The sequence below is a fragment of the Nerophis ophidion genome, linkage group LG05 (genome assembly GCF_033978795.1).
Source record: "Nerophis ophidion isolate RoL-2023_Sa linkage group LG05, RoL_Noph_v1.0, whole genome shotgun sequence".
Classification (NCBI taxonomy): domain Eukaryota; kingdom Metazoa; phylum Chordata; class Actinopteri; order Syngnathiformes; family Syngnathidae; genus Nerophis; species Nerophis ophidion.
In genome coordinates this window covers 72,052,022-72,066,604 of record NC_084615.1, presented here as the reverse complement: position 1 = coordinate 72,066,604, position 14,583 = coordinate 72,052,022, and the positions used below count along the sequence as shown (strand labels likewise).

At 42.3% G+C, this 14,583-nt stretch overlaps 1 protein-coding gene across 1 annotated transcript; it reads right to left on the bottom strand.

The window, feature by feature from the left end:
• Positions 1-3,507: 3,507 nt before the first annotated feature.
• si:ch73-43g23.1 (uncharacterized) lies at positions 3,508-12,283 on the bottom strand. Its single transcript, XM_061901949.1, has 2 exons — positions 11,890-12,283; positions 3,508-11,434 (listed from the first exon to the last, which is right to left on the bottom strand). Exon 2 carries the CDS (start codon positions 11,361-11,363, stop codon positions 3,975-3,977), a length of 7,389 nt encoding a protein of 2,462 aa, XP_061757933.1. The 5' UTR covers positions 11,364-11,434; positions 11,890-12,283; the 3' UTR covers positions 3,508-3,974.
• Positions 12,284-14,583: the final 2,300 nt, after the last annotated feature.

The following is a 14,583-nucleotide window of genomic DNA, read 5'->3' as shown; positions in this document are numbered from 1 at the left end:
TCTAGAGCCAGATGTGGCTCTTTTGATGACTACATCTGGCTCTCAGATAAATCTTAACTGACATTGCTTAACGCGATAAGTAATGAATAATTCCGCTGGTAATCACGATGTTAAAAATAACTTCAAAATAGAAACCATTTTCATGCATTTTAATCCACCCATCTGTTTTCTACCACACCTGTTCAAGAAATAACAATGTTATAAAAAATAATTAAAGACTTTATACACTCTAAAACTGTTGGTCTTACTTAAAAAATCCACGCATTTAGTTGTATTTAGTGTTAAAAAATATGATATGGCTCTCACGGAAATACATTTTAAAATATTTGGCTTATGTGGCTCTCTCAGCCAAAAAGGTTCCTGACCCCTGCTCTAGACCCTCCGGGCAGGAACACCACACATACAAGCAATTCCTATTGCTACAACACCCACCTGTTTCCAATTAGCCTGTTCACCTGCTTGATGAGCATTCCTCAACTTTCTCTGTCTTTTTTGCCACTTGTGCCAGTTTTCTTGAAACATGTTGCAGGCATCACATTCCTAATATTTGCAACAAAAAAAATACTTTTTCCAGTTTGAATGTTAAGTATCTTGTCTTTGCAGTCTATTCAATTGAATATAGGTTGAAAAGGATTTGCAAATCATTTAATTCTGTTTTTATTTACGATTCACACAACGTGTTATCTTCACTGGTTTTGGGTTTTGTATTTACCTGAGAGGGACACAATGTTAGACATCCTTCTTTGAACAGTATGACGAACCAAAGTGCAAACTGCAACTCCAATAGTAATCACATTATTCAAATTAATACCTCTTAAGCATTGATTTTGCTCATTATACCTACTATGTATACAGTTTTAAGTTTGATTGATTGATTGATTGATTGATACTTTTATTAGTAGATTGCACAGTACAGTACATATTCCGTACAATTGACCACTAAATGGTAACACCCCAATAAGTTTTTCAACTTGTTTAAGTCGGGGTCCACGTTAATCAATTCATGGTAGTGAACATACTTGACCTTTCTCATAGCCTTTTAAATGAAACAGTCTTTTTTTTTATTTATATGCAGGAATTTTCGACACACTCTTACGCACACACATTCGCACACGCACAAACACACGCACGCGCACACATCCACGCACACGTTTTCTTAAATGAAACTTTATTGCTGAAATCTGTTAGGCTGTGGTTCCCTCTAGCGGCCAGTTTGGAACACTGCCGAGGAAATTGCACTCAGGTTTTATTTTTACATTTGAATTTTGTACTACTTCATTGGCTGTTTTGGATAAGTATTTTAAGTATTTTTTTATTTTATTTTATTTGTCTTGATTGTAAATTTGATTACTCTTATTGCTACTTTTAAACATATGTTTCTTATAAAGTACTATCTATCTATCTATCTATCTATCTATTTATCTATCTATCTATCTATCTATCTATCTATCTATCTATCTATCTATCTATCTATATTTTGTACTGCATGTTAGTAAATTGATCATTCGTCCAAATACCAGAAGCATGGAGACCAAAGCATTGTAGTTCATTTATTTATCATTATTATTTATTGAATAAGACATTCCTTTATTCTCTGCAGTAATCTCCCTACTTACTTTGATCCATTTAATCCGTCATTCATTTGTAATTATGTATTTATTATAACTAAAAAAACAAATCCATATTTAATAATAATTTATATTTACAACATAAGTATATAACTATAATTAATCATTATTTGTATTATTTGTTAAAATGTTTGTGTTATTTTCCTACACCGATTATTTATTTCTTTACTGTACAAGCTACAATAATATTTTTTTGTTTATTTAGCGCCATTTGATTATTTTGTATGTAATTTTCCATTCCCCCCCCCTTCTTATTTTTTTTTTTTACTTTCATCAATCTTTAGTTTTCCATTTATCCATTAGAAATGTTTGCGTTTCACACAGGAAGTGAACAAACCTTTTAATGACACAATATAAATGCATAAGTTATTGTAAGTGTAGTAAATGAATGATCAGTAAAAGACACGAAGAAGATGTAGAATTAAATAAGCTCTGCTTCTTCCTGCACCTTTTCAGACAGGTTGTATTTAAAGGCCTACTGAAATGAGATTTTCTTATTTAAACGGGGATAGCAGGTCCATTCTATGTGTCATACTTGATCATTTCGCAATATTGCCATATATTTGCTGAAAGGATTTAGAAGGGAACATTGACGATAAACTTTGCAACTTTTGGTCACTAATAAAAAAGCCTTGCCTTTACCGGAAGTAGCAGACGATGTGCGCGTGACGTCACGGGTTGTAGGGCTCCTCACATCCTCACATTGTTTATAATGTGAGCCACCAGCAGTAAGAGCAATTCGGACCGAGAAAGCGACAATCCCCCCATTAATTTGAGCGAGGATGAAAGATTCGTGGATGAGGATATTGATAGTGAAGGACTAGAAAGAAAAAAAAAAGTTTAAAAAAAAAAACAGGCGAGGGCTAGTGAGAGCGATTTAGATGTTTTTAGACACATTTACTAGGATAATTCTGGAAAATCCCTTATCTGCTATTGTGTTGCTAGTGTTTTAGTGGGATTAAATAGTACCTGAAGTCGGAGGGGTGTGGCCACGGGTGTCTTGACGCCAGAGTCACGCAGCTGCATGGACGGCGCAAGCTCTGCTGATCTCTGCTGATCTCCAGTAAGAGGCGACTTTATACCACAATTTTCTCACCGAAAACTGGCGGTAGACATGTAGTCGGGATCCATGTTCGCTTGACCGCTCTGATCCATAGTAAAGCTTCACTTTCGGGAATTTTGAACAAGGAAACACCGTGTGTTTGTGTGGCTAAAGGCTAAAGCTTCCCACCTCCATCTTTCTACTTTGACTTCTCCATTATTAATTGAACAAATTGCAAAATATTCAGCAACACAGATGTCCAGAATACTGTGTAATTATGCGATTAAAGCAGACTACTTATAGCTTGGATCGGGCTGGAAAATAATGTCTGCTACAACCCGAGACGTCAAACCCAACATTTTCAACAAGAAACTCCGCGGGAAATTTAAAATTGCAATTTAGTAAAATAAACCGGGCGTATTGGCATGTGTTGCAATGTTAATATTTCATCATTGATGTATAAACTATCAGACTGCGTGGTCGGTAGTAGTGGGTTTCAGTAGGCCTTTAACAAATGTAACCACACAATGTTCCCCATTGTAACTTCTTGAACGTGCCAGAAACCAAATCCCATGTCATCAATATGTGTGTGAACAGTATATATAAGGTGTATCTATGATCCATCCATCCATCCGTTTTCTACCCCTCGTCCCTTTCAGGGGTCGCGGGGGGTTCTGGAGCCTCTCTCAGCTGTATTCGGTAGGCGGGGTACACCCTGGACAAGTCGCCACCTCAACACAGATAGACAGACAACATTCACACTCACATAATAACGATAATTTAATACTGATCCCTTTTTTTTTCAGGCAGTATTTCTAAAATATTCAGTGACAAATATGTTCTTGACAATTTTTATTGGCATTGCTGTTGCAGACATCATGTGCACAAACCCAGTCCTCACTTCATCTTTTTTTTTAATTTTTTTTTTTAAGAAAAAACAATGACAAAGTAACTGAATTTCTTTTACAATTTTCAAGTTTCCCGGGACACATTTTGTCGTGAACGTATACACACAATAGCAACAGGGCTTCTGCATGGCTGTTGAGTGTACGGCCTTGTATCAAAAATGACAAAATAATATTGTATAAGGTAGGAGTTTTATGTTTCTGAAAATCATTATCCAAATAACTGCACTGTTATCATATTGTTAACAAGCAGCAGCAGCAGCAGCAAATAAACAACAACCGTCTTGAACAGGGACATGAAAACTCCAATAACATTACAAGCTAACATTAGGCCCCCTCTTTATACAATGAGTATTTCAAACCCGACAGGCTCCAGGAAGACGGCTTGTGTCCTCTATTTCAGGACCTTTTCCCCCCTGATGGAGGAAGGCTGGAGGGATGTTTATGGTGGTAGACTGAAGCGGTTGTATTGGCGCTTGCGTTCATCCCTGTGGGAACATAATACATACTGTCCAGGTAGCTCTGGTCCAGCGGTGGATGGCTTTGGGGTTCTGGCTTGGACCCCTGACCAGAACAACTCCTGTAGCTGCCACTGGGCCCGTTAGGGTGCATTGTTGCCGAAGCAGAGACTTCGGGATATCGGGGTGGCTGGGGATGGGGGTGAGCAGGTGGAGGGTGAGCGGCGTAGGGCATGTATTGTGGAGCAGGGCCGTACATATTGGGATTTTGGAGGGATGAGTATGAGGCTGCTGATGAGGGATATACGCCTGAGTGAGACATGGCTTGCTGGGGGATGAGAACTTCCACATATTGGCCGGTTTCTGGGTCAAACAACATCTTCCTCAAGGGCTGCATCGGCACTTCTATGTAAAAATACTTCCCTGTTTCAGGATCCAGTAGGACTCTACGAGGTGTCTGTCCAAAGTGGCTCTCTGAGTACAAACTGGAGCTGTCGCCCCCGTACTCAGACCCATACATATACTGGGGATCAATGGGACCCAGGCCAGGGGAGTGATTGTGCCCAGGATCACTATATGGAGCACCAGGCTGCTGCTGGGGAGATCTGTGTAGAGGGAGCCGCCGGGGTTCAATGGGCATTGGACGTTCCACTGGCATAATTGAAGGGTTGGGAGGACACGTGGGAGGCTGGTGAAGAGGTGGGTAAATGGCGGGCGGATGGCTAGGACCAAGAGGGTTTGACTTTGGTGATGAGCTGGGCTGGAAGATTACAGGCTGAGGATCAGCTCTGTAATGATGCGGACGTAGGGGGGCATGGTGAGGTATGCCATGACCTGGGGAGTGTGGAGGGGGTGGTGGGGTGAGGTTGTGGGGGCTGTGGTGATGATAATGATGATGATGTGGAAGTGCAGGAAGAGGTGGGAGAGCAGGCTGAGGAGGAGGAGGGCAGCCTGCTGTGCAGGAACACGGAGGAGGGTGGGATGGGTTCTGATAGCGGTTTGATCTTCTGGGGGTCAAATCTGGCATGAGGGGACTAAAGCTCTCTCTTTCATCATAGCTTGGAGGGTCATCGGAGGCATAAAAATGGGCGCGCTCGCTGGAAAATGACCTGCGGAATTGTTGCTGTGTGTATGCTGTTGTGGAGACAGCAACAGGAGGTTTGGGATGGCTTGAGGTTGTGGACAGAGTTGCTTCGTGTGTGTTAGCAGGCTGACTTGCATGTGGACGTTCAGGAACCTGGTTTTCAACTGGATCACTCTCAGTGGAAGTGACACTTGGCGCAGAAGCTGAGGTTGCAGTTGTAGCATGCACCGATCGCGCAGGTGACGCCTGAAGGGACTGATGCTCATCTCTGTCTCTAGAAGCTTCTGTTACGCTTGAGATGCTGGCTGTTGTTATTTTGCTTGGCGGGTGCTTGAGGCTGGATACGGTGGACACAGCAAGTTTTCTTGTTTGGTTAGATGATGAGGAGGCCTCAGTGGGGATTTTTCTGTAGATTGTAGGAGATGACACTACAATTGTTCGAGATCTCTCCTCACTTTGCGGTTTTATGTTGAAAGGCACTTCATTTGTCTTGGCTCCAAAATCTGCAGGTTTAAATTTGCAGGTGGGTTTTGGAGGTACGATTGGCTTGTCAGTACTTTTTGCAATAGATTTAAACTCTATGGTTTGTGATCTGTTGTTTTTGGGGCTGTTGGCGGTAATCTCTTGTTTTGTGATTGTCTCTTTTGAAAGGGACTTCACCTCAATGGGCTGAGGTCGGAATCGTCGTATCGCAGGGGACCTCGGTGGAAAAGTTGAGTCCTGTCTTTTTACTCCTTCAAAGTCTTCTGTTTCTTTCTGTTTGTTTGGAGTTTGCATATGGTCCTGTGGAGGTACCCGTGGGATTGTGTTTTTGTGCTTAGTAGGACCCACCTCTTCCTCTGTGGTCTTGGTTGGTTTATCTGCATGGTCGCTTGAAAATGAAGGGCTGGACATGGTGGATGAAGAAGACAGTGTCTTCTCTCTGTGGTGTTCATTTTGACCATCTGAAGGAGTCTGGAATGGGATCTCTAAGCAATTCACATGCTTACGTGGGACCTCTTTTCCTCCAGCAGAATTCTGGCTAACACCCATCACTGCTCCAATGTCAGCTTGGTAGCCTTTTTCCTTTAACAACATGGACACTGAGTGACTACTAGTGCTTGGGGCGCTGCTTGTGGCTGTGACCTCAGGTGAAGGTGTGGCAGCTTGGTTCTTGGGACAAATGTGAACATCTTCCTGGGTTGGTGGTGCACTTGTCTTTTCTTGTCTGGATGCATCCCTAATTAACACAACTGCAGTGGACACCTCTCTTTCCTTACTCGTAAGTTTGGGGAGACTTACTAACATGGGAGGTTTTCTGTCCGATCTCATTACCACCTCACTCTCTGTCTCTTTCTGTGTTTCTGCCTCCATATTGGAAGTTTTTTTCCAGGACTTCGTTGTTCCTCCCTTAGCTGGTGGTTCCTGGATCCCTTGTTGTATATCTGAATTACATGGTTGCTCTCCTTTTGCAGAAGCCAGCATTTTTTCACCTGAGTCTTTATGGTTTTGTACTATATTATTCTTGTCCTCCCGCCAGCAAACTGCCTTGCATTGTATTTGCATTGGGTGCAACTGAGATTGAGACTTAGCTTCACTTTGCAAAGGCAGCTTTTTATCTTTTACCTCCACTTTTTGTTTGTCTCCCATCTTCACTCTGCACTTATTTGTTTCCTCGCGCTTCTCTTCTGTCTTTCTTAGCACATTTTCGCTCACATCCTCATTTATTCTGTCTTCATTAATCTCATTCAATTGTACAATCTTTTCTTCGTTAATATCTGAAGGAGACACAGACATGGTTGCCTTGAATGACAGATTATATGTGTTCTTAACAAGCCTTCTAACATCCCTGACTTTGTGGATGGGGCCCTTTACTCTATTATTCTCATTTCTGTCATCCTCAATTTTGAAATCCACATTGACCTTTTCCTCCAGTTGTCTGAAATCTGGTGGAGATGCATCTGGATTTTTTTCTGCCTCAGGAGTAAGGCAAACATTCAGAGACGCTTTCTTTTTTTCTACATTTTTAAGTTTAGCCTCCTGTGTTCCCTTTGATGTATGGCGACACTCACCTTGTTGCAGTTGTTTATGGACTTCTATGTGTTCACATTCCGGTTGTTGGCTTGTCATCATAGTCGGTGTCCTGTAGGCTCTAGTAACAGAAGGATCTCCTGTGTTGGCATTTGTTGAGTTGCTTTCCTGCCATGTTTTTCTTTCATCTATAGGTTGTACTCCATCTTTTGACTGCCAGCTATCCAATGGCACTCTTAACTCGGATCTGATTTCAGATGGGAGTGCGGTTGTATTCCTGTCTTTAGAGTTTGATTGTTTGTGGTTAGTATGTGAAAAGTTACCAATTCTGTTGCTGCTGATTGAACTTTGCGTGTTGGATTGGTCTTCATTTGTCTTTACTAGCTTCATGTCATCTCTTCGTATTTGTTCTCCTTTCACAGCAAGATCTTTAGAAGGGTTTGAGTATAGAATGGAATCCGGGTCGTCCTCAGTTGTGTTTACTTCCTCCTCATCAGGTTCATCAGGTTGTTTATCAGCACCCTGCATCTTCTTGGACAAGACACTTTTGATAAGGCAAGTGGCCATCTTGGTTTTTGAGGATGTTTCATCCAGAGAAACAGATTTTTGCAGTTTGTTTTTTCTTTCATTATTTTCAGGCTCATGGCTGAGTTCAGGAGTGTAGCATTCTTGAACTTCTGCTGGTGTACTGTATTGTCTCAGAAATACCTCTCCGGAATGCCTCTCAAGCAATTTGCTGTTCTCCATCGCAAGCATTCCAGGACTTTTATTTTCACTGCTGTCATCCTTACTTTCCTTTTTCTTTAACTGGATTTGTCTTTTCGGTACTCCTCTTTTCATCTTTTTAGATTCTTCTCTTTCCACAGCCACATCAATGCACTCAAAGCTTCCCGTTTCATAGGGGTGTGATGGATCCGTTCCGTCTGAATGGTACAGAGGTTGCTGCTGGAAAAAGTATTCATCATTTTCCAGCTTTGAAGCAGAACCCCTAAAGTCAGCATACGTCGGCCAGACACCACTGACCCCAGCTGGGCTCTCCTGAGTAGACGGCTGGGAAATGTTGGTCGATGACCGGTGGCTGGAGTTGTACATGTCGAGATAATCTACCTCTGGGCTGGACAGGCTACGAAAAGCCACATCTGTGAGCCACTTCACCTCATTGTCTGTCTCATCCAACTCACTTCCCATACTGGAGCTCGAACTCCGGCCGGGCCTGTTTGTGACCGATCGTGCACTGATCTTGTTTTGCGGTGCTGAAGGCTGAAGTCGCCCAGTCGGACAACCACCCCTGTCTTGTTGGGAAGCAAGTTTAAGCAGACTTTTCTGTTCCTGTGGCTCTGTAGTGGCAGGCAAGCTCTCTGAATAGGAATGCACTGTTGGCAGTCCCTGACGACTCTCTCTGCTTGTGGGGGCTGTACTGCGACTTGTGGGCCCGTTTCTATTCTTGGCATTGAATGACAGCTCAACCTGTTCCCCTCTGTAACTGGCATCCTTATGCCACTCCTCCCACCCCTCCCTTCCCTTTTCTCCCTCTATCCCCCTTAATCGCCTTTCTCTCTCCTCTTCCAGTTGCATTCTCTTCTCCCTCTCCAATTGCTTCGCCAGTGTGACAATGTGGGACTTACTATTATTATCATTGGGGCTTTCCCTATTTGTTACAGCCTTCTTCAAATAACCGTTCTCTGAAGATGCTGCGGAGTCAGAATGGCCTCTGCTTTGCCACTGTCTGCGTGGTTTCTCTGGGGCTATTATATGTATGGGTGTAAATCTGGTTAGTGGCGGAGAAGGAGTTTTCCTTCTGTGTAGATGTTGGGCCATATCCTGTGAATACCTTGCCCTGTCTCCAATGTTTTGCCTCGAATGATCAGATGCACTATGTGACTTTTTGTTTTCAGACTTCAACAAATGACGTATATGTTGATTTAGTCGTTTTTCCTCTCTCTGGAGAGATTTGCTGGGTCTATCCTTGCTATTGAACAGCAAATCAGGGGCAATATACTTGTTGTCATTCGTAGGGCCATTGAAATGGCCTATTCGTTGAGGGTCTTGATTTTCTTTATGCAAGGATACCTTTTGCTGAATTCTGTCCTTTGGACGTTGGTGAATCCTTGATTTGTTAAGCCTGTCCTTAGTCAAAAAGGGTGAATTAGTAACTGGTGACTGAAATAGCTCAACAGGAGAACTACTTTTGGTTGTAGATGTTTTTTCTACCTTATGAAAACCAGATGAAGACTGCACACACTCTTTTTTCAATTCAATGTGGTCCTGTGTGTTTGCAAAATCAGGTGAAGAGGAGACAACTTTTGCTGGTGCATTCAAGTGATGAGTAGGCAGTAAATACTGTGAGTTGTATTCGGCTAAGAGGGTTGATGGTGAACAGTGATTATATCGGTGATCTGGAGAGACTGCAGGGGGTGATTGATCTCTGCTTCTGTGATCAGGTGAAGAATCTTGGCTTTGGTATCTCAGCTCAGGTGAGGGAGTTTGATGTATCGACTGTGGTGAAGATGTTTGAGACCCAGGCTGAGTTATTTCAGCACTTAAGAAGTGTGACACAGGAGATGAGTCACGTGGCGTACTCACTCTGTTTGAGGCCCGGCTCTGTCTGTCAGGAGACACATCTGTCCTACTAGGCTCAGGTGTGGAGAGACAACGCAGCACTGGAAACAAGGAAGTGTCCCCGTCAGAGTAAGAATTCCCTGTGATGTGCGGGGAGGAGGTGTTACTCCTTGATGACTCTAAAATAAGAGAGTCTGGTGTTGAGTGCTCTTCAGACATGCATTCTCTCCTTTTGACCTCAGGTGAGGATGCTGTGATACAGATTTCAGGTGAAGGAGCCGTGTGCGTACTCTCAATGGAAGAACATGTGCTCCCAATGCCAGGCGATGGAGATAAACTATAGCTGATAACAGGTGAACAGGCCGCTGTGATGATTTCAGAAGATGCTGACTTAGGCCTGGAGGATCCAGGGGAGGAAGTTCTTGACCAACTCTTGTTCATTGATGGAACACCTAACCGGTCAGGTGACGGAGAGGTGTGCTTTAATTCAGGCAAACCACCACTCTCCACATGAGATGGGATGAATGAAATACCAGGGGAGGGGGGTGTATATCGTGGGGAAAGTCTTGACCCACTGGCAAACTCAGCGTGCAAACCTGCGTCTTGATTTTCAGGTGGAATTGTACTTTCTTTGGTGAGATATTGAAGCAACTCAGAGTTTTGGATAGAGTTTTCTATATGTATATCAGGTGTGGAGCCTCTACCCATGAGATCAGGAAGGGACACCCTTCCTCCCAGTTCAGGGAAGGGAGATGATGATGGAGTATTTAGTGAGGAGGGTGTATTATTCAATTCAGGGGGGAGAAGGGAATCTTCAGACTGGCCTTCTGTACAGCCAGGCGAAGGAAAATCAAATGGAAGGTTGGATGTAGAGTCTACATTTGAAGATTGAGAAGAACAATCAGTGGGTGTGGGCCCAGGTGAAACTCCTGCTTCTCTAACCTCAGACTGGATGTTCACTGATTCAAGGGAGGATGCGATGTTGCAGTTCATGGATGCAAGGGAGGGGCTCTGAGTAAGTGATTGGTGGGAAGGATTATTATTTATTGGAGTAAGCCTACTTTGTTCTTGATGATTTACTGAGCGTGAGCATCTCGTCTCAGCACAGGAAGAAGACAAAGATGAGATTAAGGAGCTGTTGTGTCCAGGAGATGGTGTCCTTGCCCCCAAAACAGTGTCAACTTCAGAACTAATCTGTGGCAGGAGTGATTTACCTTTTGATTCAAAACTTGAGCTACTATCTTTAGAAAGTTCAGAACACTCACTGGTGGGCTTGCAGGACTCACCCTGCAGTGAAGGGCTGTGAATCTTATCTACGTGGTTGTCAAGTCCCTCTTCTCCTTCAATGGAACACGGGGCCGTGTGATACGAGGCCGAGGACTCATTCAGATCATCCAGTGGTGGTGATGCGGCTGTTGTTCCCTCTGTTTCAGTCTGGGAATGGACAATGGCCCCTACAGCAGGGCTGCTGGAGAGCGAGGGTGACTCACAATCATCCCCAAATATGTCACACAGGCAAGTGGTCTCAGAGATGGCACCGTGTTGGATCGGAGAGCTGATGATGTCAAAAATTTCAACATGGTTGGGGGATCCGTCCCGATGGATCAAGGAATATGGAGTGCAGGGTGCACTGTGTAGGAAAGAGTAACTGTCCCCTTGAAGAGTCCAGCTGTCCATCACTAGTCCACAAGCGCCAAAGTCCCTTCGCCGTTCAGTCCGCCTCTATCGTCGTGCTCTTGGTTATGTTCCTGAAATGAGATAGGGTCAACTGGCTGGTGTGTAGCGCACTCATTTATAGCTGTACTCACATTTAAACTGAAGAGCTACACATTGAAAACTGTGACAACGAGTGCTGAGTTTGGTTGATAATAATTTAATATATTTAACTATCATTATAGTCAATTGTAGTGTAAAATGTATCAAATAACTCAACAAGATATCATTTATTTAGAGGTTACAATCACAAATGTATTTGTCAATGGCTTACCACAAAAATGAATGAAAACCAAAAACTACCATTATAGTAAATTGTAATACTGTAGAATACATAAAAATGTTATAAAAAATAACTCAATCAGACATAATTTATTTTGAGGTTACAATCACAAATGTATTTGTCAATGCCTCACCACAAAAATTAATGGAAACAAAAAAACTTCAGTCTAAAAATGGAATGAGGTGGACAAAATGTTCAATATTGTACCTTTGGTATACGATGAGTCCTTTCCAACGGCCACTGAGTTCTTCTATGTATAGGTATATCTTCCAGTCATACAATGAAGAGTCTTTTAAATCCTCAAGTCTTCAGGAGTTTACCATGTGAGAATGAGCTGCTTTGTAGAGTCCAAAGTGACTGAGCCTCACTGCTTCAGAGCACCAAAGCAGTGACATTGCTCAGACTTCAGTAGAAAACGCAAAGCGCGGCATCTCTCACCGACACATTGCATCCTCCTGGTGCTCTCGTCTCCATTTCTGCCCCTCCCTTTTGAGTTGGCCTTGGTCAAAGCGCCTTGTGAGTCCACACTGGCTCCTCACTTTTCTATCCCTGAGCTGAGCTTCGGGTGGGCATTGGCTTTCCTACAGGGAGAGCTGGGACGGGTGGGTTTATAGTTAGCAGCAGGTGCTGATCCAGCCAGGGCGGATGAGTGGAACTGGAATCCGACACTTAGGGCCAGCTCAGTCACAGGGCCCATCTATATATAGAACCATACTATCGGAGGAAGATAGCCATAGCTTTCGCTGTTTGCTCGGCCAGGCTGGCAAATGATACGAAGCATATTGTACAGACAACCTATTGTTATCTCTACTACCCTATGAGCTTTATTGTACAAAAGCACACATAGTGTAAATGTAAGTATGTGTATATATTCATGGTAAGGTCTTGGTTGTGGGGATTGAGGGTTGGAGGTGGCAGGTCAAAGGTGGTTGCAGACCATCCAACTTAGACAGGTCAAATGCAGCATGTTTGCTGACTGTATCCTTGCATAACATGAGACAGGTATGCTCACATGTTTGTCTCCTAATGCCTGGATCTTTGAAAAGAGCTGATAAAACACATGCACCAATGTGCCCATTTTGTTCATTTATGTTGGCAGGAGGACAGACATAAGTCACACGAGGTTGCCTGGACATGTTTGACTCTCCAGTTTGGATAAGCCAACTGTCTCTTTCCAAATACTGCATGAGATCAGAATTAATTCTCAGTCATTATTGGATCCTTGAGCTGACGCTAATGGAAAATATTTGTTTGCAGCCAAGGTTAAAGTTGCTCACTAAGTGAAAAATAACTCCTTTACGCATTTTACTCCGAACTTGGATGTTTTTAACATTTACATATATATATATATATATATATATATATATATATATATATATATATATATATATATATATATATATATATATTTAGCAATCTGGTGATGCATACTGTTAAATGATGTTGGATCAATTTCTACCATTAGTTCTATTTACTATACTGTAAATGCATTGCGAAATAATGTTTTGAGACATCAGGTAAATTATAGAAGACCCATTTACATTATAAAGGTGACATGTAGCAGCATATCTTAGGTTATTTAAATACATTACACAACATGAATTCTTAAGTGTTACAAACATAGTCATCCAGCTTTGTCTGGAAGTATTTTATGATGATAGAGAGAGCTTTTATTATTATTTGTACCTATATTGATAATCATAATCATATATAATAAAAATAATAAAAACGATCCAAAATTTTTGTTTAGTACGGTAGCATCGCTAACCCAACAAGGGACTCCTTCCAGTAGCTCCACCCACTCAGCTGATGACTTTATGCAATTCTTTAGTAAGAAAATTGAAGTCATTAGAAAGGAGATTAAAGACAATGCGTCCCAGCTACAACGGGGTTCTATTAACACTGACACGATTGTATATACGGCGGATACTGCCCTCCAAAATAGTTTCTCTCGTTTTGAGGAAATAACATTAGAGGAATTGTTACAACGTGTAAATGGAATAAAACAAACAACATGTTTACTTGACCCTCTTCCTGGGAAACTGATCAAGGAGGTCTTTGTATTATTAGGTCCATCAGTGCTAAATATTATAAACTTATAGCTTTCCTCGGGCACTGTTCCCCTAGCATTCAAAAAAGCGGTTATTCATCCTCTTCTTAAAAGACCTAACCTCGATCCTGACCTCATGGTAAACTACCGACCGGTGTCTCACCTTCCCTTTATTTCAAAAATCCTTGAAAAAATTGTTGCGGAGCAGTTAAATGAACACTTAGCGTCTAACAATCTATGTGAAACCTTTCAATCTGGTTTTAGGGCAAATCACTCCACGGAGACAGCCCTCGCAAAAATGACTAATGATCTATTGCTAACAATGGATTCTGATGCGTCATCTATGTTGCTGCTCCTCGATCTTAGCGCTGCTTTCGATACTGTCGATCATAATATTTTATTAGAACGTATCAAAACACAAATTGGTATGTCCGACTTAGCCCTGTCTTGGTTTAACTCTTATCTTACTGATAGGATGCAGTGTGTCTCCCATAACAATGTGACCTCGGACTACGTTAAGGTAACGTGTGGAGTTCCCCAGGGTTCGGTCCTTGGCCCTGCACTCTTCAGCATCTACATGCTGCCACTAGGTGACATCATACGCAAATACGGTGTTAGCTTTCACTGTTATGCTGATGACACCCAACTCTACATGCCCCTAAAGCTGACCAACATGCCGGATTGTAGTCAGCTGGAGGCGTGTCTTAATGAAATTAAACAATGGATGTCCGCTAACTTTTTGCAACTCAACGCCAAAAAAACGGAAATCCTGATTATCGGTCCTGCTAGACACCGAACTCTATTTAATAATACAACTTAAACATTTGACAACCAAACAATTAAACAAGGCG